Below are 25010 nucleotides of genomic sequence, written 5' to 3' on the forward strand. Positions count from 1 at the left end.
GCCTAACTAACTATATTAGAAATATTTTTTATTTTGCACAGTTTTATTTACCCAGTTTTTATATTTATACTGAACTGTTCCTTTAAAGAAGAATCCCCAGGCTGATTATGCTACTGTGCCTGGCCTGTATGGGGGCTGCGCACGGTTCTTTAGGCAGCTAAATATGATGTTTGCCGATATGATCCACGGCTTGTTGTACCGCACTCCCCCTGCTGCTTATGTTTAAAATCACAATTTCTAGAGAGCAGCACACGCTGCTACATCCTTCCCTTTACAGTGATCAGCAACTGTATTCCCTACATATTCAAGTGGCTCTCGCACTGCTGCTGTCGGGCGGTATCCATTTATCTAAGTGACAGGCGGCACAGAGACTTGTCGAGGAATCAAGCGTTTCTCCCTCACGACTGCCGAGGCACAAAGGCAACTGATGATGTTGCCCACAACATGCCTGTGCTACAAGTCTGCATTGATACATAGGATATGGAGCTGCCTGTTTGCTTGCTTTTAAGCCATTATTATTCAGTTGGTCCTAAAGGGAGAGTTTATTTTGCTGCCTATTAATAAAGGCTAGAGAAATAACATGGCTCATATCTGCGTGTGAAAATCTGAAAACAGAATGCCCTGTCCAACTAGGAATCTATTCCCTCATACTGTACCGTCTAAGGGAATAAATATGTCTCCTCCTTCCCATATGTAAAAAAACAAATATACAGAGAAGGAATGTTCTGGGCACACAATAAGCTATACCCTCATACTGTACTGTCTAAGGGAATCAATATGGCACCTTCTCCTCCCATATGTATAAATACAAATATACAGAAAAGGAATGTTCTGGGCACACAATAAGCTATACCCTCATACTGTACTGTCTAAGGGAATCAATATGGCACCTCCCATATGTATAAATACAAATATACAGAAAAGGAATGTTCTGGGCACACAATAAGCTATACCCTCATACTGTACGGTCTAATTAAAAAATTTTAACCTCGCACTGAGTGTGGTTCTCTTTCCTTTTTGTTTCCTTAATTTACATAAGAAAATTATGGTTCGGCTGAATCCCGAACCGAATCTGAGCTCTAATTTGCATATGTAAATAAGGGAAAAAAAGGGGAAAGAGAACCACATGCAGTGCATGGTTAAAACATTTTTTTAAATGTCCTTGTTTGTGTGAATTTGGTGCATCCCTAATATATAACAGCACCAACACATTGAGCAGTGCTGTACAGATATTTTACATAAATCCCTGCCCCAGTGGAGCTTACAATCTAAGGTCCATTCACAAACATATATGCACACACAGGTGACGGGGGACGCTGGGAGTTGTATTTCAGATATTTAAGACGTCACCTTGTAGATAAGCAGTCATTGAAGTTACTGAATTCCAAAACATTTACATAATGTCAAATTTTAAGTATACTAACAGGGTATATAAAATGTTATCCAATTAATGTTAATTGGTATATTAGCTTTTATATATAATATATAGTAAGGGTAAATGGTCTCCTGTATAATGGATAGCACAGGGCACATTAACTATCGCCCATTTAATCAAGACAGTAATGATGTTAAATAAAATTATTTTTCAGGCTGTAACGATACTCTCATCAGAGACACAATGACAGAAATGGCTGCACAACATGCACGCTCTCTAATCCCGCTCTAACTACACCGTCACTTATTAAGGAGCCGTTAAGTACTTACCATAATGAGATTGAAATGCCTGTGGCTTTATGGCCTGATTACAGTGGCTGCACATCACCAGATAGAACTCATCGTAGGCCGGGCACAGGCCAAATATTGCCATATCTGTAGAAAGAAAGGGAATAAGCAGGTTAGGCTGATGCTGGGGGGGAAAGGGGGAGCCTTGGAGACATGCAGTTTGCCTTAGAAACAACAAAGATTACTCTAATAATCAAACTAATATACAGTCAGTACATGAAATTGCATTAGTCATCTTGCATTAACCCATACAGGTTCCTGGTTCCCTCCTTCATTATCATGTTTTTTACAGCAGGACTCTGGCATCACACAGTAGACTCCCAACAACCCTCAGATGGAACTATAGAATCTATCACTGTTCCACTGAATGTAAACCTCAAAAGGGCCATTTTATATTATTTTCTGATGGATCATTCAGCTACTAGAGGTTGCTCTTTCACAAGTTGGAACTCCCCATCTGAGCACAATTATGGCCGCTCCCATAAACTGAACCCATGAGCATTTACCAAGGTGTTCTTGAGGTCCATAAACATATGGGCAGATTTATACAAAAGCAGCCGGCACAAATAAGAAAGGGATCCAGTATAGCTGAAATAAGGTTGTGATCATGAGGAATGCTTTTGTTCTGTGCAGATCACATGTCAGAGCTAGTGAAAGTCACAGCAGCAGGCCAATGTGATCCTATAGACAGGGAACAATAGGTTTCACTCATTTACATAACAAATGGAATTTTAAGTGATAATATATCCACTGCTCTTTGGGTCTGGGAGCTGAAACATATGTAACACTAACTATTATATATATATATATATATATATATATATATATATATATATATATATATATATATATATATATATATATATATATATATATATATATATATATATATATATATATATATAGTCATATTGTTAAACCGGCACTCACCGTCGATTAATCAGTTCCCGGGTGCTTCTTCAAAGGAAAGTATATAGAGTATTTAAGAGCACTCACGGGTATTGTGAAAAAAGGCTTTTATTGGAGCATTACAATCTACCCCACATCAACGCGTTTCGGTTCTCTCTGAACCGTCGTCAGGATGTGATTGTAATACTCCAATAAAAGCCTTTTTTCACAATACCCGTGAGTGCTCTTAAATACTATATATATATATATATATATATATATATATATATATATATATATATATATATATATATATATATATATATATATATATATATATATATATATATATATATATATATATATATATGGATAGATAAAGCAAGTATAAAGCAATTGGAATAATAAGATAAATTGGTAAGCACCCAGCCTGTACCAGTACATAATAGTCCTTTAGATATAGAAGAATTGTGCTTTAAAATGTAAGGGCACATTTACTAATGGTCGAATATCGAGGGTTAATCAACCCTCGATATTCGACCCTCGAAGTTAAATCCTTTGACTTCGAATATCGAAGTTGAAGGATTTAGCGCTATTCGTTCGACTGAGCGATTCGAAGGATTTTAATCCATCGATCGAACGATTTTCCTTCGATCAAAAAAAGCTAGGAAAGCCTATGGGGACCTTCCCCATAGGTTAACATTGATGCTCGGTAGGTTTTAGGTGGCGAAGTAGTTGGTCGAAGTTTTTTTAAAAGAGACGGTACTTAGACTATCGAATGGTCGAATAGTCAAACGATTTTTAGTTCGAATCGTTCGATTCAAAGTCGACGTCGTAGGTCGAAGTAGCCAATTCGATGGTAGAAGTAGCCAAAAAAAACTTTGAAATTCGAAGTTTTTTTTATTCTGATCCTTCACTCGAGCTTAGTAAATGTGCCCCGTAGTGTTTCAGACCATTGTCCTATTGCTACAGGCAGAGGACTTGGCAACCAGAATGCAATTTAACCTGCAGAACTGCAGTTTTATGGTTTAAATGCAAAGACTAAATAAAAAAAAAATAGAGACTAGCAGCAAATTCTCCTAGCCAAATCAGTTATTTCAGGGTAAACTTTGGTTTGGAGGAGTAGGCAGTGCACAGGACAGCAGATCATCCGAATCAGCCGAAGGAAATGAGAAGTGTTTAATAAACCGGAGCTTAAGATCCATACAAGAAATCAATAAATACGGGCTATACACCCAGCAGGGCCTGGAATTATATAGCAGAGTGGAAAATAGGTCAAGTAGTTCTCGGTTGACATTAAGCTCAATAGAAAACAGTTATCACAGGAAGATGCCCTGTACCTTGTGCCGTTACATTAGCTCCACTTGTAGAGAAAGGAGACGCAGGGTCTATGGCACCACTGGGACAGATTCAGAGGACTCCAGATTTATGGCTCTGGGGTAACACAGAAGTCCCTTCTATGTGTCAATCTGAATCTTTTCTTTCCATGAAATTCAACATTTTCTAGTACATACCCCTGCTTCTTATTTATAGTGAATATTTCCATTAAATTTGCCTTTTCATGGTCCTGTTTAGCATTTTTACTGATCAACAAGATCAATGAGGGGCCCAAACAGACAATTATAAATGTATAAGAATGAAGAACTTATTTTATTTCACAGTCTGAATGTTGGGATCCCTTATCCTAAGCAATCATTTTAAATTCTAGGGTTCTCAAGTGTCAAAATGTAAACTTTTACAAAAGAACCCCCGTTACGTAGCTAGAAGCTAACCGATATCACCCCTGTATCAGTCCAACCAGCCAATATACTTACAGGTATGTTACTTGTTATCCAGAATTCTCGGGAGGCTTTCCGGATAACAGATGTTTTTGTAATTTGGCTCTCCATACCTTAAAGGGATATGGTCATGGGAAAACATGTTTTTTTCAAAACAATCAGTTAACAGTGCTGCTCCAGCAGACCTCTGCACTGAAATCCCTTTTTCAAAAGAGCAAAATGATTTTTTTTTATATTTAATTTTGAAATCTGATGAGGAGCTAGACATATTGTCAGTTTCCCAGGAGCACCCAGTCATGTGACTTGTGATCTGATAAACTTCAGTCACTTTTTACTGCTGTACTGCAAATTTGAGTGATATCATTCCCCCCCCCCCCCAGCAACCTAACAACAAAACAATGGGAAGGTAACCAGATAGCAGCTCCTGGTAGAATAGCACTCAATAGTAAAATCCAGGTCCCACTGCAACACATTCAGTTACATTGAGTAGGAGAAACAACAGCCTGCCAGAAAGCAGTTCCATTCTAAAGTGCTGGCTCTTTCTGAAATCACATGACCAGGCAAAATGACCTGAGATGCACCTACACACCAATATTACAACTAAAAAAACACACACTTGCAGGTTCAGGAATTACATTTTAGATCGTAGAATGAATTATTTGCAGTGTAAACAATTTAGAAATAAAAACTACACCATAAAAATCATGGCAAAATCCCTTTAAGTCTAATAGAAATGAATGCAAGCATTAAACAAACCCAATCGGCTGGTTTTGCTTCCAGTAAGGATTAATTATATCTTAGTTGGGATCAAGTACAAGCTACTGTTTTATTATTACAGAGAAAAAGAAAATAATTTTTAAAATATTTGGATAAAATGGCGTCTATGGGAGACGGGCCTTTGATATACTGTATATATAACACCTCAACAGGTATAACAGTTAATCTTCTCGAGCACGGATATTGCTGTCCCTTTCTTGTAGATACATAGAGGTTTGTGGCCTTCAAAACCTGCTTGCCAATAATGACAACAACTCATGTGCATAATTATAATGCAACAAGCCGATGTAAGTATAGGTTTCAGTCTGTGTGCCACTTCACTTGCCTTGCTCCGTGCAGCAGGGAGGAAAAGGCCGGCAAGTGCTAAATAAAAAGATGATCATTTCACTAATAGATTTCCCATTCACAAGATTAAGAGATCCTCTGTTTCAAGCCGGTGGTAAGAACTGGCACACAAACAAGGAATCTTAACCCTGTGCCAGAGGGGTTTGCAGCACATTGCATGGCATTGTATATACGGCTGGCACGGTGCCCGGTCTAGCAGTAATGCCCATCCACAGAACATTATTGAGCCTGTTAAACATCAACTGGAGTGTTTTTTCTTTTCTCTTAATTATATTAATATTGGTCTCTCTGCGGCTCTGAAAGGAAACCCAGACTGCCAAACAGAGCATGCCCCGATCACCATGTATTCGCCCTTTTCCCGGAAATATTCCCCTTGTCAATATTTACACCTGCCTCCAATAATCACTATCCTCACTGGTGACAAAGCCAAAACTGATGAAAATTCTTAAAGGAGAACTAAACCCTAAAAATTATTATGGTTTAAAATGCCATATTTTATATACTGAACTTATTGCATGAGGCTAACGTTTCAGCATGTCAATAGCAGCAATGATCCAGGACTTCAAACTTGTCACAGGGGGTCACCATCTTGGAAAGTGTCTGTGACACTCACATGCTCAGTGGGCTCTGATTGGCTGTTGAGAAGCTAAGCTTAGGGCTCGTCACTAATTATCCAGCAGAAAATGAGCTTCCCTGGCTGTAATATAAGCTGATGCTACAGGTTTGCTGATTATTAAATTCTGATGCTAATTGCACTGGTCTCTGTGCTGCCATGTAGTAATTATGTGTATTAATTACTAATCAGCCTTATATTGTGACATTTCTATTCTATGTGTACTGTATATTGTGAGTGGGTCCCTAAGCTCAGTAAGTGACAGCAGCACAGAGCATGTGCAGTGAATCAGCAGAAAAGAAGATGGGGAGCTACTGGGGCATCTTTGGAGACACAAATCTTTACTGCTAAAGGGCTGTGGTTGCCTTAGGCTGGTACAGAAGCACAAAACACCATGTACAACATTTAGTTCTCCTTTAATCTATTATGAGAATGAAAATGAGCTGGCTTCTATACGCAGCAGGAAGCATTTCATACCAAGCACACAGAGACTGGAATTAAAGGGATACTGTGGGCAGAATAAAAAATGTTTAGTTTTGCCCGAAAACAGTGGGAAATGCTGTGTAGAGTAAGGGGGGGTGTGGGTGTGTGTATGTGATTAATCAGAGGCCAAATTATTGCAACCAACAGCATCTGCCTCGTCATTAAGGTGGGCAATAAAGGCACTTTGGCCTTCTAAATATAACCAGCTGATGTGTCTGTGTAGTTCACCTTCAAGTTAACTTTCAGTATGTTTTAGAATGGCCAATTCTAAGCGATTTTTCAGTTGGTCATTATTTTTTTATATAGTTTTTTAATTATTTACCTTCTTCTTCTGACTCGCTCCAGCTTTCAAATGGGGGTGACTGACCTCATTTAAACAAAAACTGCACGGACAGGCTACAAATACAATGTTACTGCTACTTTTTATTACTCATCTTTTTATTGAAGCCTCTCCTACGCATATTCCAGTCTCTCACTCAAATCAATACAATGTTTGCTAGGATTATTTCGATCATATCAACCGGAAATTACAAACAGGAGAGCTGCTGAATAAAAATCTAAATAACTCTGAAACCACAAATAATAAAAAATTTAAACCAATTGCAAATTGTCTCAGAATATTACTCTCTACATTATACTTAAAGTCCATTCAAAGGTGAACAACCCCTTTAAACATTACATTTTCTGGTTTGCATAGGTTTTTAAAGCAAACAGCAGCCATATCTTGCTTTAAAGGGGTTGTTCACCTTTGAGATAAGTTATAGTATGATGTAGAGAGTGATATTCTGATAATTTGTATTTGGTTTTCATTTTTTATTATTTGAGGTTTTTGAGTTATTTATCTTTTTATTCAGCAGCTCTCCAGTTTGCAATTTCAGCCCTCTGGTTGATAAGGTCCAAATTACCCTAGCAACCATGCATTGATTTGAATAAGAGACTGGAATATGAATAGGAGAGGCCTGAATAGAAAGATGAATAATAAAAATTAACAATAAATTGTAGCCTCACAGAATATTTTTTTAGATGGGGTCCGTGAACGCTGTTTAAAGAAGAAGGAAAGCTACGGAGGCATTTTATTGCCAATAGATTAGCTGCAATAGTGCAAGCTAGAATGCTATATTTATTCTGTAGAATGTTTTACCATACCTGAGTAAAAAGCTCTAGAGACTCTCTGTTTGTTTAGGATAGGAGCTGCAATATTAACGTGGTGTGACATCACTTCCTGCCCGAGTCTCTCTCTGCTCTGGGCTCAGATTACAGTAGAGAAGGGAGGGGGAGGGGGAAGGAGCAAACTGAGCATGCTCACGCCCAGGGCAATGTGGTTTAAGATGAAAACAGGAAGTCTGATACAGAAGCCCATGAGTACACAATAGAAGGAAAGAAATGTGGTGTTTCTTTTGACAGGGGACTCAGAGCAGCATTACTTTGAGGGTTTACTGGTATATTTAGATGGACCTTTCTGATAAGGCTTACTTAGTTTTAACCTTTCCTTCTCCTTTAAGGCAAATAATTCAAAAACAAATTATGAAGACCAACTAAAAAGTTGCTTAGAAGGGATCATTCTATAACATACTAAAAGTTCATTTAAAGGTGAACCAACTCTTTAAGGCAAATATTCTAGACATACTTTCAGGATCAGAACCACCATCCCCAAAGACTAAGCAAAATGAATCAGCCTTTAGGTCTATGTCACACAAGTGGCATTTTCCACCACAGTTTTCCGGCTAGTAGACAAGTACTAGTCCATTACAGAAGATAGGACCCCATAGCTTTGTGGGGAAAACCTCATCCACCCATTCAGTATAAACAGAGGTCTTATCCTTACCCTAAATCAGGTGTCCCCAACCAACCTTTTTTTTTTTTCCTGTGAGCCACATTCATATGTAAAAAAACATATGGAAAATGTTCCTGGGGTGCCAAATGTGGGCTGTAAATGGCTATATGGCAGCCCCTATGCAGAATGGCAGACAACAGGAGGTTCCTTAGGAAACAGAAAATGAGCCTGGTCAGATAGATTGATAGATTTATGATAAATAGATAAATAGATTGATAGATTTATGATAAATAGATAAATAGATTTATGATAAATAGATTGATAGATTTATGATAGATAGATAGATTGACAGATTGACAGATAGATGACAGATAGATGACAGATAGATGACAGATAGATGACAGATAGATTTACAGCACTGATATAAAAGACTGGGTATAAAGAGCAGACAATGATCACTGTAAAAGTGAAAGCATCTAACAAAAGGACTCAGCTAAAGCAAAGTTGTTTCTGCTAGAATTCATTTTATAATAAACAAGGCTTTGATTCATGTATTTTGGATTACAAGCTCATTTACCGTGATTTTATTCCTCTTGTTAGGCAGTTAGTCACAGAATCCAGGAGACGAAGGTTTTTACTAGGCAAGAGACTGAAATATGTTCCCTATGTAAAATATGCATTGCATTATGGGGAAGCATGACTGTCAGCTGCAGTTTAACAAGAAAATATTTTAAAAATATGCAACCTGCTAATTAAAGAGAACATGAAGCAGAGGTCATCAGCAAGATTTCAGATTCATAGACGGAATCAAAGGAACAGGAGGCCAAATACAAAAATGTATACATATATACACATATATATATATGTATACATATATACACATATATATATATAAGAAATAACACAAGCAATGCAGAAGAACGGCACTCACAGGACTTGCACTGTTTGATTCCTGACGAAGGTCCCTGTGGGGGACTGAAACGTTGAGCAAAAGACTAATTCAGCAAGTCCTGTGAGTGCCATTCTTCTGCATTGCTTGTGTTATTTCTTAGCTCAGGCACCCAGGTGAAACAACAGTCTATGGTGTGCACCTTATGTCAAAAGAGGGACAAAAAAAGTTTTTTTGACCACATCCATTTTTGAAGCCACACCGCCCAAATTCCCATTTTCATTTTACAAAGCTGAAAACGGGACAGTTGGGAGGTATGACACACACACAGGATCCATTTTCCGGAAACCCATTATCCAGAAAGCCCCAAATTACGGAAACACTATCTCTCATAGACTCAATTTTTTCCACATAATCCAAATTTTAATTATTTCCTTTTTCTTATCATTAATAATAATAACATTAAAGCAGTGTCTTGTACCTGATCCAAACTAAAGATATAATTAATCCTAATTGGGAGCAAAACCAGCCTATTGGGTTTATTCAATGTTAAAATAATTTTCTAGTAGACTTAAAGGTATGAAGATCCAAGTTATGAAAAGATCTGTAATCCGGAAAACAGATGGTCCCAGAGATAATATAGGCAGCCAATCATCTACACCTGCCTGCAGTTGCATCAAATAGCTATAATAGACAGTGGTGCTGTTGGATTTGGGACCGTTTGAAAAGACTGAACCGATCCCCTGCCTGACAGCTCCAGCATTTACAAGATGGATAATAATATTTATTCATTCTAAATATATTTAGAATGAATAAATATTATTATCCATATGAATATATATATATATATATATATATATATATATATATATATATATATATATATATATATATATATATATATATAATGGAAAATAACTTGGAGCTGGGAGGGTATATAGTCATAGATAACTAGGGATGCACCGAATCCAGGATTCGGCCGAACCAAATCCTAATTTGCATATGCAAATTAGGGGTGGGGAGGGAGATCGCGTTACTTTTTTCCCCCCTTCCCACCCCTAATTTGCATATGCAAATTCGGTATTTAGTTCGGTATTCGACAGAAACTTTAGTGAAGGATTCGGGGGTTCGGCCAAATCCAAAATAGGTAAGATAAGTAAAGTCTAAAATGGAATAAGGCTAGAAATGCTGTATTTTGTATACTAAACATAAACATGAACTTACTGCACCACAAGCCTAATCAAACAAATGATTTATGTTTTCAAAGTTGGCCACAAGAGACAGTACATGATAAGTTTAGAAATTTTGATAAATCTGTCCCTAAAAGTTAACGTAAAGGTGAATCACCCCTTTAACATAAATTAAAAGTGCTTTTGCTGCAGATTTATGAACAACGCATCAGAAATCAAAGACCGTCAATTTAACATACGCATATCATACTTACATTCAGCCTATATTTTCCATGCAGAAACAATGAACCCTTAGGGCTCTTACTCACTGGCGTTCTGACCTGCGCTCCCCTGCGTTCCGTTTTTTGGCGTTCAGCCGCAGGGGAGCGCAGGAATACACGCATGTCATTATTTCAAATGGGGCTGTACTCACTCAGGCGCGTGTAGGCGCCGAACGCAGGTTGAGACGCAACATGCTGCATTTTTCCTGCGTTCGGCGCCTACACGAGCCTGAGTGAGTACAGCCCCATTTGAAATAATGACTTGCGTCTATTCCTGCGCTCCCCTGCGGCTGAACGCCAAAAAACGGAACGCAGGGGAGCGCAGGTCAGAACGCCAGTGAGTAAGAGCCCTAAAAATGCCTTGCTTGCTATCCCTAGTACATGGGCAGCCATTATGGTTTCTCTCTGTGCAAACAAAATGATTGCTGTTGCTTTAATGGTCCTACTCCAAGAGGAGGGACACAGGTCGCACATCACTGGGGATGGCCACCTTAAAAACTTGCAATTGCTTTTAATTTTTTATTATTTGTGGTTTTCGAGTTATTTAGCTTTTTATTCAGCAATCTGGTTGGTAGGGTCCAAATTCCCCTAGCAACCATGTATTGATTTGAATAAGAGACTGGAATATGAATAGGAGAGGCCTGAATAGAAGGATCAGTGATACAAATTTATAGCCTTAAGGTGGCCATAGACATAGAGATTCGCTCGTTTGGCGATATCGCCATACGAGTGGATCTCTCCCCAATATGCCCACATTGAAGTGGGCGATATCGGGCTAATCTGATCATGGGCCCTAGGGCCCATCAATCGGATCAAAATGGATCTAATACAGGCGGTCGGATCAAGGGGCCACATACACGCACAGATCCGCAATCCGACGGGATTTTTTAACCTGCCCGATCGAGATCTGGCCAACTTTCTGACAGATATAACTATAAAAAACAAAATGAAAATCAATTGAAAAGTTACTTAGAATTGGCCATTCTATAACAATAAAAGTTAACTTAAAGGAAAACTATACCCCCCAAACAATGTAGGTCTCTATAAAAAGATACTGAGTAAAACAGCTCATGTGTAAAACCCTGCTTCATGTAAATGAACCATTATCATAATAATATACTTTTTTAGTAGTATGTGTCATTGGGTAATCATAAATAGAAAATTGCCATTTTAAAAAATAAGGGCCGCCCCCTGAGATCGTAAGATTCACTGTGCACACATACAAACCACATGTAAGGTCACATGAGCCAATTAACAGACAGAGTTCTGCCTTTTGCTTCCTCACTTCTTCCTGTTACAGTTAGTGTTGTAGTATTTCTGGTCAGGTGATCTCTGAGGCAGCACAGATAGAGTCACAAAATGGTGGTTCAAGGCAAGAGATGTAAAAGGGCAATATTTATGTAAATATATATTCCAGTTTGGTAAGATTCTTTAATATGTCATTCAATTTGATATAAACTATCTGTTGCTTTAGTATTCATTTTGGGGGTATAATTTTCCTTTAAAGGTGAACCAACCCTTTAAGACTGTTGCTACAATGAAAGACAAGGCAGCTGACTTTGCTGGGAAAACCAAGAGTTTTGCAACATTGTTAAAAAAGTAACAACTGTGTGTGTGTGTGTGTTGCTTTCAATTGCAAGAATTTTTACCAATAACTTTAAAATCACTGAGTTTTTTTAATTAATGTATATTGCAAAGTTGCTTAGAATTATATTTTCTTTTATTATGCTTTTTTTAATTTGGGGTTGACTTGCCCTTTAAGGTTGAACATGATGGATGTGCATCTTTTTTCAAACTAACTTGCTATGATACAATCACTCAGTTCTAACGCCAAATGCCATTGCATCATGGTGCGCGCGCACACACACACACACACACACACACACACACACGGGAGGGGGGATGGGACTATGTAGGCATTAGCACGCCCAAGAGAATCAGGCCCTCGGCATATTATGTCTACCTACAAAAGGCTAAAGCTTTGTCAACAGAGGACTCAATAGCTCCAGTAATAATGCCAAGCTGCATGTGCACAGCTTTTCTTACGCCACAAATATTTGCTTTGCTCCTTCTAGAAAAAAAAAAAAAAAAATTCAGATTTTTATTTTAATAGTGGTTACCAAATGCCTTAAAATAATATCAGGCAAAGGGCTGATGGCATTCTGGAGGTGGCACGGAGTTATGCTTGGCAACCGCCTGCAAGCTATGGCGCAAACAATTCCAAAGGTGTTTAAAACACTGCAAAGAAAACAGCATGAGGTCCAGCAAGTGACCCTTTCGTTAAGATTAAACTACAACTCCCAATATCCCTTGTTCAACTGGTGAGGGATTTTAGACTGTGATTATAACATGATAAAGGGTAATGGCACACAGGCCTTGGTGCTGAGAGCAGCCCTCTATAGACTTAAAGGCAGAGACACACACGGTCAGATTCGGGGAGATTAGTTGTCCAGCGACAAATCTCCTCTTTTTCAGGGTGACTAATCTCCCCGAACTGCCTTCCCACCAGCTAAAATATAAATCGGCAGTGGGATAGCACTCTGAGTGCTTCATTTTCCAAAGTCGTCCAAAGTTTCCTCACGAGGCAACTTTGGATGACTTCGGTAAAAAAGAAACGCCGAGTGGCTTCCCGCAGGCCATTTTCATTTTAGCCGGCGGGAAGGCAGTTTGGGGAGATTAGTCGCCCGAAGAAGAGGACATTTGTCGCCGGGCAACTAATCTCCCCGAATCTGAGCTTGTGTCTCTGCCCTAAAAGTAACTAGAAGCCTCAAACTGCGTAGTTTATAGATAATAATAATATCTCCACTAAACTGCAGTGGATTTAAGGGGTTGTTCACCTTTAAGTTAACTTTTAGTATGTTAGTATGTTATAGAATGGCCAATTCTAAGCAACTTTTCCTTTGGTCCTCATTGTTTATATTTTTTGAATTATTTGCTTTTTTCTTCTGACTCTTTCCAGCTTTCAAATAGGAGTCACTGACCCCATCTAAAAAACAAATGCTCTGTAAGGCTACAAATGTATTGTTATTGTTACTTTTTATTCCTCATCTTTCTTTTCAGGCCTCTCCTATTCATATTCCAGTCTCTTATACAAATTAATGCACGGTTGCTAGGGTAATCTGGACCCTAGCAACCAGATGGCTGAACTTCCAAACTGGAGAGCAGCTGAATAAAAAGCTAAATAACTCGAAAACCACAAATAATAAAAAAATGAAAACCAATTACAATTTAATAAGACCAATAACAGCATAGAGTAAAAACATTTATATTTATTGAGGCTCATAGTACATACGGCATTTCCCTGATGCCGTTTGCACCGAAAGAGAAATACCCAAGACTGGCTTTGCCGCAAAATCTTTTCCTTTATTGGAAATGTGCCTGGCATCGCTAGCCCTAAATATGCATTTGAGAAACCACTACAGGTGCCATGAGCCTATAAATAAAAATATTTTTGGCAACACGTGCCCATAATTACATTTACCCAAAATTTGCACAAGGAGTTGGTGTATATTGCTTAGAGATTTCCTTTAGTCCAAACCCAATGGTTCTGGGCAAAAGAGAGGTCCTACACAGAGGGTGAGCTTACCTGCAGAAGACCAAAAATACAGATGCACGTTATAATTAGAAGGGCTGATATCAGAACATAGGCAGAGAATTATTTACATTTCCTACAAAAAGTCTGCTGTACCAAAGCTAACAGTCAAGCACAGGCTGCACGCCATAGATATAGTTAACAAGAAAGCAACTTTTTTTAATGTCAAAGTTTAGCCCACATCTATCCAACACCTTCTAATTGGAGAGCCAATTTGCAGGGAGGACACTTAGGGCTCTTTCAACGTTTTTACCTGCGCTCCCCTGCATTGTGCTTTCTTCCGCTCAGCACTGAATTATTGTCAAAGGGGCTGTACTCACACAGACGCATGTAAGCGCCTAACGCAGGTTGGGACACAGCAAGTTGCATTTTACCTGCACTGACAATAATTCAGTGCATGTACTCCTGAGCTCCCCTGCGGCTGAACGGAAGAAAGTGCAACGCAGGGGAGCGCAGGTAAAAACGATCGTCTGTAAGAGCCCTTATGTAGTCCAGGTTCCCAGGAGTTTGGCACAGATGTTTGCTTTAATTTTATAAGTTTGATTGCCGATTAGCTGATGCAACGGAGCACCTATATTAGTAATTTAGCCCCTTTGTCTAAGGGCTCTTACACACGGACGGTTTTGCATGCACTCCCGTGTTGCGCTTTCTTCCGTTCAGCCGCAGGGGAGCGCAGGAGTAGACAAAGTCAATCATTTTGAAGGAGGCTGTACTCACACAGACGCATGTATGTGCGAACGCAGGTAAAATGCAACATGCTGCGTCCCAACCTGTGTTTGGCGCTTACATGTGTCTGTGTGAGTACAGGGGAGGGGGAGCGCAGGCAAAAACAGCCGCATGTAAGAGCCCTCAGGAACACAGAACAGTCCTCCACATCTCCCATCATGAAATAGTCTCAGTATAATACTCGTTACAGCTGAAAGGTAACCTGAACAAGGTTAATTAGTTAATTGGGCATTAACTGAGAGATGCTACAAGCTGGCCAGATGGTTACATTTTACTGTAGCTCCTTCCTGGATACATAACAGTCCTCAGAGGCAAACTTACAGCAACATGGCATACGTATGGGATCTGTTATCCAAAATACTCAGGACCTGTGGTTTACCGAATAACGGATCTTTCCGTAATTTTGGTCTTCATCCCAATAGGCTTCCGATAAGGATTAATTATATCTTAGTTGGAATCAAGTACAAGCTACTGTTTTATTATTACAAAGACAAAATAAATCATTTTAAAAAAAAAAATTATTATTTGGATAAAATGGAGACTATGGGAGACGACCATTCCGTATTTCAGAGCTTCAGGATAAGGGATCCCATTCCTGTATCAAAAAGGCTACAGGCCATTTACTAGCAAACCTTTAAAGCAATATTAAGTTGAAATCTAATTTAAACTGCCCCACAGAAAACAATGAGAGCAAATTTTGTACTGGATTAACAAACACAACTCTGGCGACTGAACTATTTCCTTCACTGATTGATTAGAAAGCAGCTTTATACTAATTTTGTTCAATGTAATTTTTCCAGATACAGAGTGTGTACCACAAAGTCTTGTAATCTACTTAGAGGGAAGGACAGAAAGTGACCAAGTGATAAGGTGATTCCTGCTGGTTTCATCACCGGATCACCAAATGCAATAGCAAACCCAAAATATTTGGAAGAAGAAATCTACTAGAATGTAGGAACAGCAGCAATCAAACATCATCCATGTTTAAGGCTATAAAAGCAAAATCTATTGGTGATCTCTCAAACCTCAACCCTACTTTCATTATCTACTACCAAAGGAAATTTTAGTTTATTTAGGTGGATCATGGTGACCCAACCTACACATCACAGAAACTAAAGTTGCCAATACATGCCCAGATTTAGTCGGCAGTTTAGCCGATATTGACCATAATGTCCAACCATCTGGACAACACAGGGGTCACATCCAGCAGATTTTCCCTGATCATTTTGGATAATAGTTGATCTGTCCAAACGGTAACATCCAGGGTCGGACTGGGGGGCTCAGGGCTGTCTCAGGGCCCCATACCCCACTCCCCGCGCTATGGTGTGCTGCGTTGCGATTACGTGTGCGTACTGGGCCTTGTTGTGCTATAAGATCACTTCTGCAGGGAATGGTTCTGCCCATGTCCCCTTGCCGCCATGCTCTGCGTCGTGATTGTGTGTGCTCCTGTGCGTACTGGGTCTTGTTGCCACCAGAAGATCATTTCTGCAGGGAGCGGGTCTGCCGGCCCAGTCCAACCCTGGTACTGCTGATGCACTGTGTCAATCAATGTATGGTGGAGCAGAATCAATGAGGTGACAACAGAAACAGGGTCAGTAACACAGGGTATAAATTACTTGGTATCAGACAGTTGGATACCCTAAAGATAAACAAGATCCTTCTGGTCAGCATTGAGTGGAATAAACACATTCTGTTTGCATTTAAAATGATCCCGTGAGTGTCGTTTCTTGTACAAATATTGGTTTTCCCTAGCTGGCACCCGGGTCCTTACTTGCAGAACAAGGCAGCACAAACTTTATTCCATGTTTGGCAAAAATCAACGTTTCGGCTCACGTCTAGAGCCTTTGTCAAGATTGAAAAACCATTAAGCACATCACGCTTGAATGACTTCCCTTCCACATGTCAGAAACCCATCTCCCCTTTAGCGTCACCTCAAAATAACAAATAACCCTCAAAAAATTCCATTGCAATAAATAACTCCATTATAAATTCATATTCAATATCTGATATCATTACAATCAATATAATAAATACAATAAATACGCGGGATGTATTACTAAATCAAACAGCAAATCTTCTAATCCAGATCCTGAAGCAGCAAAACGTTCCACAGCCATGAACTATCTCAAGTTTAAAAAGCAATTAAAGTAACGTTGTTCGTTCAGTCCTTTAGGCACTAAAGTATCTAATCATCTTATCGAATATGTCTCACATTGTAGCAACATTTGGGACCTATCCCCCCCCTTTTCTGGGTTCAGGTACATGATCGATACCAGTGTATATAATAGTAGGTAATCTATGGCCCATTTCAAGGCTTCAGTGTCTTACCGTCCCTGAATGCTGTGCCGATAGCTGATGTCCATCCATATGGATTCTTAGGGTTAAATCCGTTTTACCTATATATATGCTAAGCCACAAGGGCAAGTAATCATATATGTGTGGTGGCGCATGTGATGCAGTGTTCAATTTTAATTTTTTGTCCTGTCTGGGGATTGTAAAATAACCTGGTGAGGGTGACATATCTACATGAAACACAGTTAGGACATCTGAAACACCCCAGTTTACCAGACTTTAGCTAAGACAACAGCCGTCTTGTCTGAAGTTTGCAATTGTGTGTACTTTCCCAGGAGCAGCACCCAGGTAATTGAATCACGGGTATATCCCGAAACCTTGCCCCCAACCACTGCTCTAGGTCCCCCAATCTGGGGACCAACATGGTAAAGAAGTGATCCCCAACTAGTGGCTAATGAACAACATGTTACTCACCAACCCCTTGGATGTTGATCCCAGTGGTCTCAAAGCAGGAGCTTATTTTTAAATTTCAGGCTTGGAGGCAAGTTTTAGTTGTATAAAAACCAGGTGTCCTGCCAAACAGAGTCTCCTGTAGGCTGCTAATACACACATAGGACCTACAAAAAGCCAATCACAGCCCTTATTTGGTATCCAAGGAACTTTTTTTCATGCTTGTGTTGCCCCCAACTTTATTTTACAACTGACTGTGGCTCACGGGTAAAAAATAAATAAATAAATAAAAGGTTGGGGACCTCTGTGGTAAAACATAGCCTTGTACAGAGTCTATTATGATACAATTGCCCAGCAGGAAAATGTCCCAAGACTTTTTTCTTTTAATTAAGGCAACTATGTCATGTTCACATGTAGCCGGCTGCTCCGCTTGGCTGGCATTCATTCTGTACTCAGTCAGCAACTATTTTTTCTCCTAAATTCTGAGTCAGAAGGCTGTCATTTACTGTGTAGGTCAGAAGCAGGTGATGATAAACCACTTTAAATGAACAATACAGAGACACTGTGGAACAGCAGGAATGCACAGTAATTGATTAAAGTAATAGTGACGAATTTATGACAATTACCCCCCATCATCATCATCATCATCACAGACTTGACAAGGCTGTAGCTCTCAATGCTAGGCCTGACATTCTGGAGAGCACAGATATGAGGATGAAGATAATTCTTGTGCTCTCATCATGGCTCAGACTGGCTTTTTCGATTATCTGTCACTTAGCATTGACCAGAGGCAGTGCCAAGAATAAAGGGAAACTCAGTTGCTTCTACAATATTGCACCAGGACTCGTTTAGATATCAATCAGGTTGGGTAAAAAATGCTGTTCTCTGGTGGCATTGGGTTGTAGATAAAACCTACAGTCAACAGTACTATACAGACCCCGATTTAATCACATCATAGGCTTGAGGACCACACACCAGGGTCAGCTCTTTTCGGACTGCTTCTTGGACATATACATCTACTTCAAATTATGTCCTAAAGAGTTGATCATTCTGTGTATGGCCAGATTAAGCCACATCCTGGAGATGGTAAATGTAAATGTTAAGGGATTCTGTCACGATTTTTATGATGTAGATTTTATTTCTACACAATATAACATTTCATTCCTGAATCAGCAAGTCTATTTTTATAGTTGTAATATTGGTTTGTAGGTAAATCTCAGGTCATTTTGCCTGGTCATGTGCTTTCAGAAAGAGCCAGCACTTTAGGATGGAACTGCTTTCTGGCAGGCTGTTGTTTCTCCTACTCAATGTAACTGAATGTGTCGCAGTGGGACCTGGATTTTACTATTGAGTGCTGTTCTTAGATCTACCAGGCAGCTGTTATCTTGTGTTAGGGAGCTGTTATCTGGTTACCTTCCCATTGTTCTGTTGTTAGGTTGCTGGGGGGGAGGGGGTGATATCACTCCAACATGCAGTTCAGCAGTAAAGAGTGACTGAAGTTCAACAAGTCAGATGACTGGGGCAGCTGGGAAACTGACAATATGTAAGATTTCAAAATTAAATACAAAAAAATCTGTTTGCTATTTTGAGAAATGGATTTCTGGAGCAGCACTATTTACTGATGTGTTTTGAAAAAAACACTTTTTTACCATGACAGTATCCCTTTAAGAATGTTATTTAGACAGATACATCTATTTCTTTGGAGTTAAGCTGGCCATAGACGCAGTACGAGGATTCGTACAATTTTCGGACTGTTCCAACATTTTTCGTCTGGCGGAGATCGGTCATTTGGTCGATTGGACAGGTTAAAAGATTTCTGTCGGCTGCCGATAATATCTCTGTGTGTATTGCCGATCGTACGATTTTCAGTGGGAGACTGTCACCAGCTTTTGTCGGACATAACTTTTATACTATTGCTGTCAGGGGCAGAACATCTGCTGATCTGTTCTTTTACTACTTTATTTGATCGGAATGGTTAATGGCAGGTCGGGAGATGGGTAAGTCCGATCGTTCGAGGATTCGTACAATCGGATCTTTGCGTCTATGGCCAGCTTTAGTGTAGGTGCTAAAGAGTTATTCCATGTAAGGCTAGATTAAGCCACATCTGTGTGGTTTATTTTCTTTTCTATCAACATCTCATGCTGTCATTAGGATAGAGAGGTGTCAGTATCAATTCATGATATTCATGCTACTGGGTCTGGCACTAATGCTGAATACACTTGCCTTTGAGCATTGATAAAACCGGAGACATAGCCAGTGTTAAGCGCTAGAGGTTTGGCAGTAAAGCCCGTTGTTTAGCAGTATTTAAATAAGGTAAATAAAAATTCACATTGATAGGGGCCCTGAAAGCAACACAACCATGCCAATATAATAGAATTCAGTCTAAATTTAAGTCGTCAAGCCCCTGGGCAATAATTGTATGAGACAGTGTCATATAACACAGCAAAGCTTTCACAATGGAGAAGGAATAAAGATTGTGACAATATGCTGGGGGCTACAATGGCAGATTCAAGATCCACTGAAGCATTTTAGCTGGACTGAGATAGTAAGAAAACAATAAGATAAGAAACAATTAGCTGGAGCTCTGTACAGGACAAGCCTAACACTCTAGTAAGGTGAAAAATAAAGTGTAATGATGTCGACTATAAGCAGTAAGTCTATTGCTTTGCATTATATGTGTGAGAAAATGCCAAAAAAAGTACTCTCACGTCCATAGAGAAGTGTCAGCCGTTTGCGCAACACGATTTTATTTCAATGTTCTTTAAGAGCAACGATCATACAGGCGATACGTGCAAAGTTGCTCATATGGGGTCACTTTTAGATTGGGTGTAAAAACTATTACAGGTATGGGACATGTTATCCAGAATGCTGGGGCCCTAGGGCCTTCTGCATAAGGGATCTTTCTGTAATTTTGATCTTCATACTCTATGTTTACTAAAAGATAAACCTTAAATAAACCCAGTAAGATGTTTTGCAGCGCCAATAAAAATTAATTATACAGTATCTTAGTTGGAATCAAGTACAAGCTACAGTTTTATTATTACAGAAAAAAAGGAAATCATTTCTAAAAAGATTTGTTTAAAATGGAATCTATGGGAGATGCCCTTCAAGTAATTTGGAGCATTGGGGATAACAGGTTCCCAGATAACGGATCCTATATCTGTACTACTCATTCCTTCCCTAAAAAATACATATCCATGACTTGCGCCAAAAAGTCCCCAAAAAATAAAAAAGTAAATATCACACATCTGGTTGACGCCCGCGACAATTTGACACGCGCATAAAAACTGTAAAAATTATTCGGACTCCCATTGACTTTAATGTATTTGGACAAAATTGGCGCATGTCTAATTTTCCGCTGTTTCATGAATTTCATTTTTCAACAAAGTGGAACGGGACAAATTCGCCCATCACTACCCAGAAACAATCAGTATGTCCAAAAACCCTGAAAACATTTCCACATAATGATGCATATTTAATCTGCACTCCTAATATGCGTCAACCATTTCCGAAAAGAGTGATATTTGTGTGTGGAAATACAGATGCAAATTTTGAAAGTATTTTTAGTGGAACTTCATGAATACGTATGATCTAAACTTTATAAACTGGGAGTGTTTTTGGTTTCAAATCAAATAAAACATGGCTGAACCATGCAGAGCTGATTGTAAACTCACTGCAAGTAAGGAAGGATCTTCACTTGCACGTGACAGAAACAAATCTTGTATCAGGTACAATTAATAATTTTCATATTACTGGTCCTTTAAGATGAACGTCCCGAGAAACAGGTGTCCCGATGGAAAGCAAATCAATGTGATGGTTATATTTATGTGTCTCTCCCTCAAACACTGTGTGGGACATTCACTAAGATTCGTAATTGCGCCAGGCGTAACTTTGCCGCACTTCGCCAGGCGTAGTTTCGCCAGCGCTCCGCAAATTCACTAAAATCCGAAGTTGCGCTCAGGGGTAGCGTAAGGTTGCGAAGTTGCGCTGGCGTTAATTTGCTAAGCGAAGTTACGCTATCGATGGTTAATTTGCATACGGCGCCAAATTCAAATTTCAATGGAGGAATACGTACAATCACTACAAATGCCTGGGAAACCTTAAAAACATCAAATAAAATTTTTATTTTGCTCTACACATGTGCCCACTGTATAGTTAAGTTGCCATGAGTTAGGAAATGTAGGGGGGAAGGAGGGGAGCCCCAACATTTTTTTCGATCTTTTTCAGCCTATCACCCATAATATAGAAAACACGCCAGCGTTTTTTGGGACTTAGAAATTTTTTTTTACTTTTTTTGAAGCAATCCCTATCTACTCTATTGCGCTTCGCCTGGTCTGAGGTGGCGAAGGAAGTCTAGCGTAAAAGGTAGTGTTCAGTACAATGTGCGCGTAAGGGTGCGAAGTAACATTAGCGAATTTACACCAGTGTTCGTTAGTGAATTTGCGAAGTAACGAAAATGACCAACGCTAGCGAAGAAAAATCTGCTCTGCGGCATTGTGAATTCATAAAACTCAGAGCAAGGTTTTCCACTTGGATCAGGCCAAGCAAAGTCACTGGCATAAGAGCAGGTAAGAAGTCTGCAGAACAAGTGAACAACTGGAGCAGCAGCAGACCTGATCTCTTCTGTATCATTCATTCAAACTGAATATTACTTCTTGTTTTGGGAAAAAATGTAGATGTGAGATATTGGCATGTATGCTGGTCTGTATAATGGCATAAGAAGCCCATTACATGCATGCTGGAAGGATTTTCAGACTGATAATCTATTTATAACAGTAATTTAAAGGGGAAATATCGCAAAAATGAAATGAAAAATGAAAAACTGGACTGGTTATCCATAATGCTCGGGAGCTGGAGTTTTCCGTAATTTGGATCAGAATAAGAATGAATTATATCTTTATTTGGATCAACTACAAGGTACTGGTTTATTATAAAAAAGGAATTTTTTAACATTTGAATTATTTGATTAAAATAAAGTCTTTGGGAGCCGGCCTTCCCATAATTCGGACCTTTCTGGATAACGGGTTTCAAGAGAACAGATCCTATACCTGTACCTTATTCCAAAGATCAAAAGGAAACCATGATAGTTTGCCTGTGACATGAGAGATTGATTCCGATACCAGAAAGCACTCATGGCACAAGTGTTTGAAAAACAATATGGCAAAAGTTTGTATTGCTCCATCTTCATATCGATGTGTTTCGCTCCAAAAGGGACCGTCATCAGGATGTGGATCTAAACGCGTAGATATGAAGATGGAGCAATAAAGACTTTTGCCAAATTGTTTTAGAAACACTTGTGCTGTGATTGCTTTCTGGAATCGGAATCTAGTATTGATGGTGAGCTCCCGGCCTTTGCTACTATGAATGGTGAGTGCCGATGTACGGAGAATATATATATATATGTGTACTAACGTTTTGGCTGGCAAAGGCTGTGGTTTCAGCCGAAACGTTTGTCGTGCTTATTGTTGCGCCCACAATAAAGCTACTTTATGTCACCAAAGGACCTTTGAGTGCTGCTTCATTTCAATATTCTTGTGCATTGACAACAAGGATTGCACCAATCGGTTTCGGTTCCGCACAGGAACCTTCGTCAGGGAGAGAGGGAGTTTTTCTCCCTGACGAAGGTTCCTGTTTGGAACAGAAACGTTCCTATAAAAACGTTCTTAATAAACCTTCACCTATATATATATATATATATGTCCATAAAAAGAAACCAGCAACTACAGGGTATATATATACCGTATATTCTTTACAAATTAGAGGCAGCACTCAGGATTATCAAGCCTTGGCTTGAGTACCGCCTCTTATTTCTAAAGACTATATCTACATGGGGATGAGACAGGGTCCCTAAGGTGGCTGAGCACCAGGTGGTTCCAACATGTCAGAGGCAAACTATCTTATGGGAGACAGCCTTTCCATATAGGATCTGGGATCCATTATCCGGAAACCCATTATCCAGAAAGCTACACATTATGGAAATGCTGACTCCCATAGACTTTATTTTAGCAAAATAATCCAATTTTTTTTAAAAATGTAAAAAAATGTAAAAATGTAATAATAAAACAGTAGCTTGTACTTGATCCCAAATAAGATATAATTAATTCTTATTGGAAGCAAAACCAGCCTAATTGGTTTATTTAATGTTTACATGATTTTCTAGTAGACTTAAGGTAGGAAGATCCAATTTACAGAAACATCCGTTATCTGAAAAATATATTTATACATATTCTTATATGTATTCATTAGTTGTTAATTAACTTTTCCTTATAATACTTTTTCATGCAAAGATGAACATGTAGACGTATTCGTTTATAAGTAAAACAATGCAAGTGTCTGCTTTTTCCTAGTTTCTATTCTTTCAGTATTTTAGGGTTTCCCAAGCACATCTGTGATATGAGTCACGTTTGTGGTACTACAAGTACTTGTTATAAAAAGTGCGGTTTGGCGCCCAAAACACTTATTTGAATTTGGGACACAATCTGTTGCCGTGTATTGCTAATTCTGAAGAAATTCGCAAGGAGGACTATACGGCTTTAGTTAATGATGCATAAAATACTATCACCATAAAGGTGACACTTGTTCGGGGTCACAATACTGGGTGCTAATTAAGTGTTAAGTGTTAAAGGGGTGGTTTGCCTTTTATTTAACATTTAATATTTTATAGAATGGCTAATTCTATTTTTCTTTTTTTTTTTCTTGTTTTTTAAATATTTAACGTCTTCTTCTAACTCTTTTCAGCTTTCAAATGGAGATCACTGACTCTATCTAAAAAAAAACAAATGCTCTGTCAGGCTACAATTGTATTATTATTGTTACTTTTTATTACTCATCTTTCTATTCAGGCCTCTCCTATACATATTCCATTCTCTTATTTAAACCACTGCATGGTTGCTAGGGTAAGTTGGATCCAAGCAACCAGATGGCTGAAATTGCAAACTGAAGAGCTGCTGAATAAAAAGCTAAATAAGTCTAAAACCACAAATAATAAAAAATGAAAACCAATTACAAATTGATATCACTCTCTACATTCTACTAACAGTTAACTTAAAGATGAACAACTCTATTAAGTGCACTATTTGGATGCAAATCTCCATGTGTTTTATCCAAGCAACTTGATGTGCCAATAAGGGACAATTGAGAAGCACCAATAATTCAATGGCACAAGTTGCAAGGTGCATCCAAGTTGCTAGAGGAACCGATTTTTGTGTGAGGTTCCCCACACCGATCACCA

General features: G+C 38.9%; 1 protein-coding gene across 3 annotated transcripts in view; it reads right to left on the reverse strand.

Annotated features, from left to right (window-relative positions):
• atxn7.L (ataxin 7 L homeolog) overlaps nucleotides 1–25010 on the reverse strand; it is a 119140-nt gene that overhangs the window by 48654 nt on the left and 45476 nt on the right. For all 3 annotated transcript variants that reach the window (XM_018256712.2, XM_018256714.2, NM_001092500.1), the window contains 1 exon segment: nucleotides 1705–1809. In XM_018256712.2, coding sequence (XP_018112201.1) covers nucleotides 1705–1809 — 105 coding nt within the window.

Source organism: Xenopus laevis, chromosome 4L (genome assembly GCF_017654675.1).
Source record: "Xenopus laevis strain J_2021 chromosome 4L, Xenopus_laevis_v10.1, whole genome shotgun sequence".
NCBI lineage: Eukaryota > Metazoa > Chordata > Amphibia > Anura > Pipidae > Xenopus > Xenopus laevis.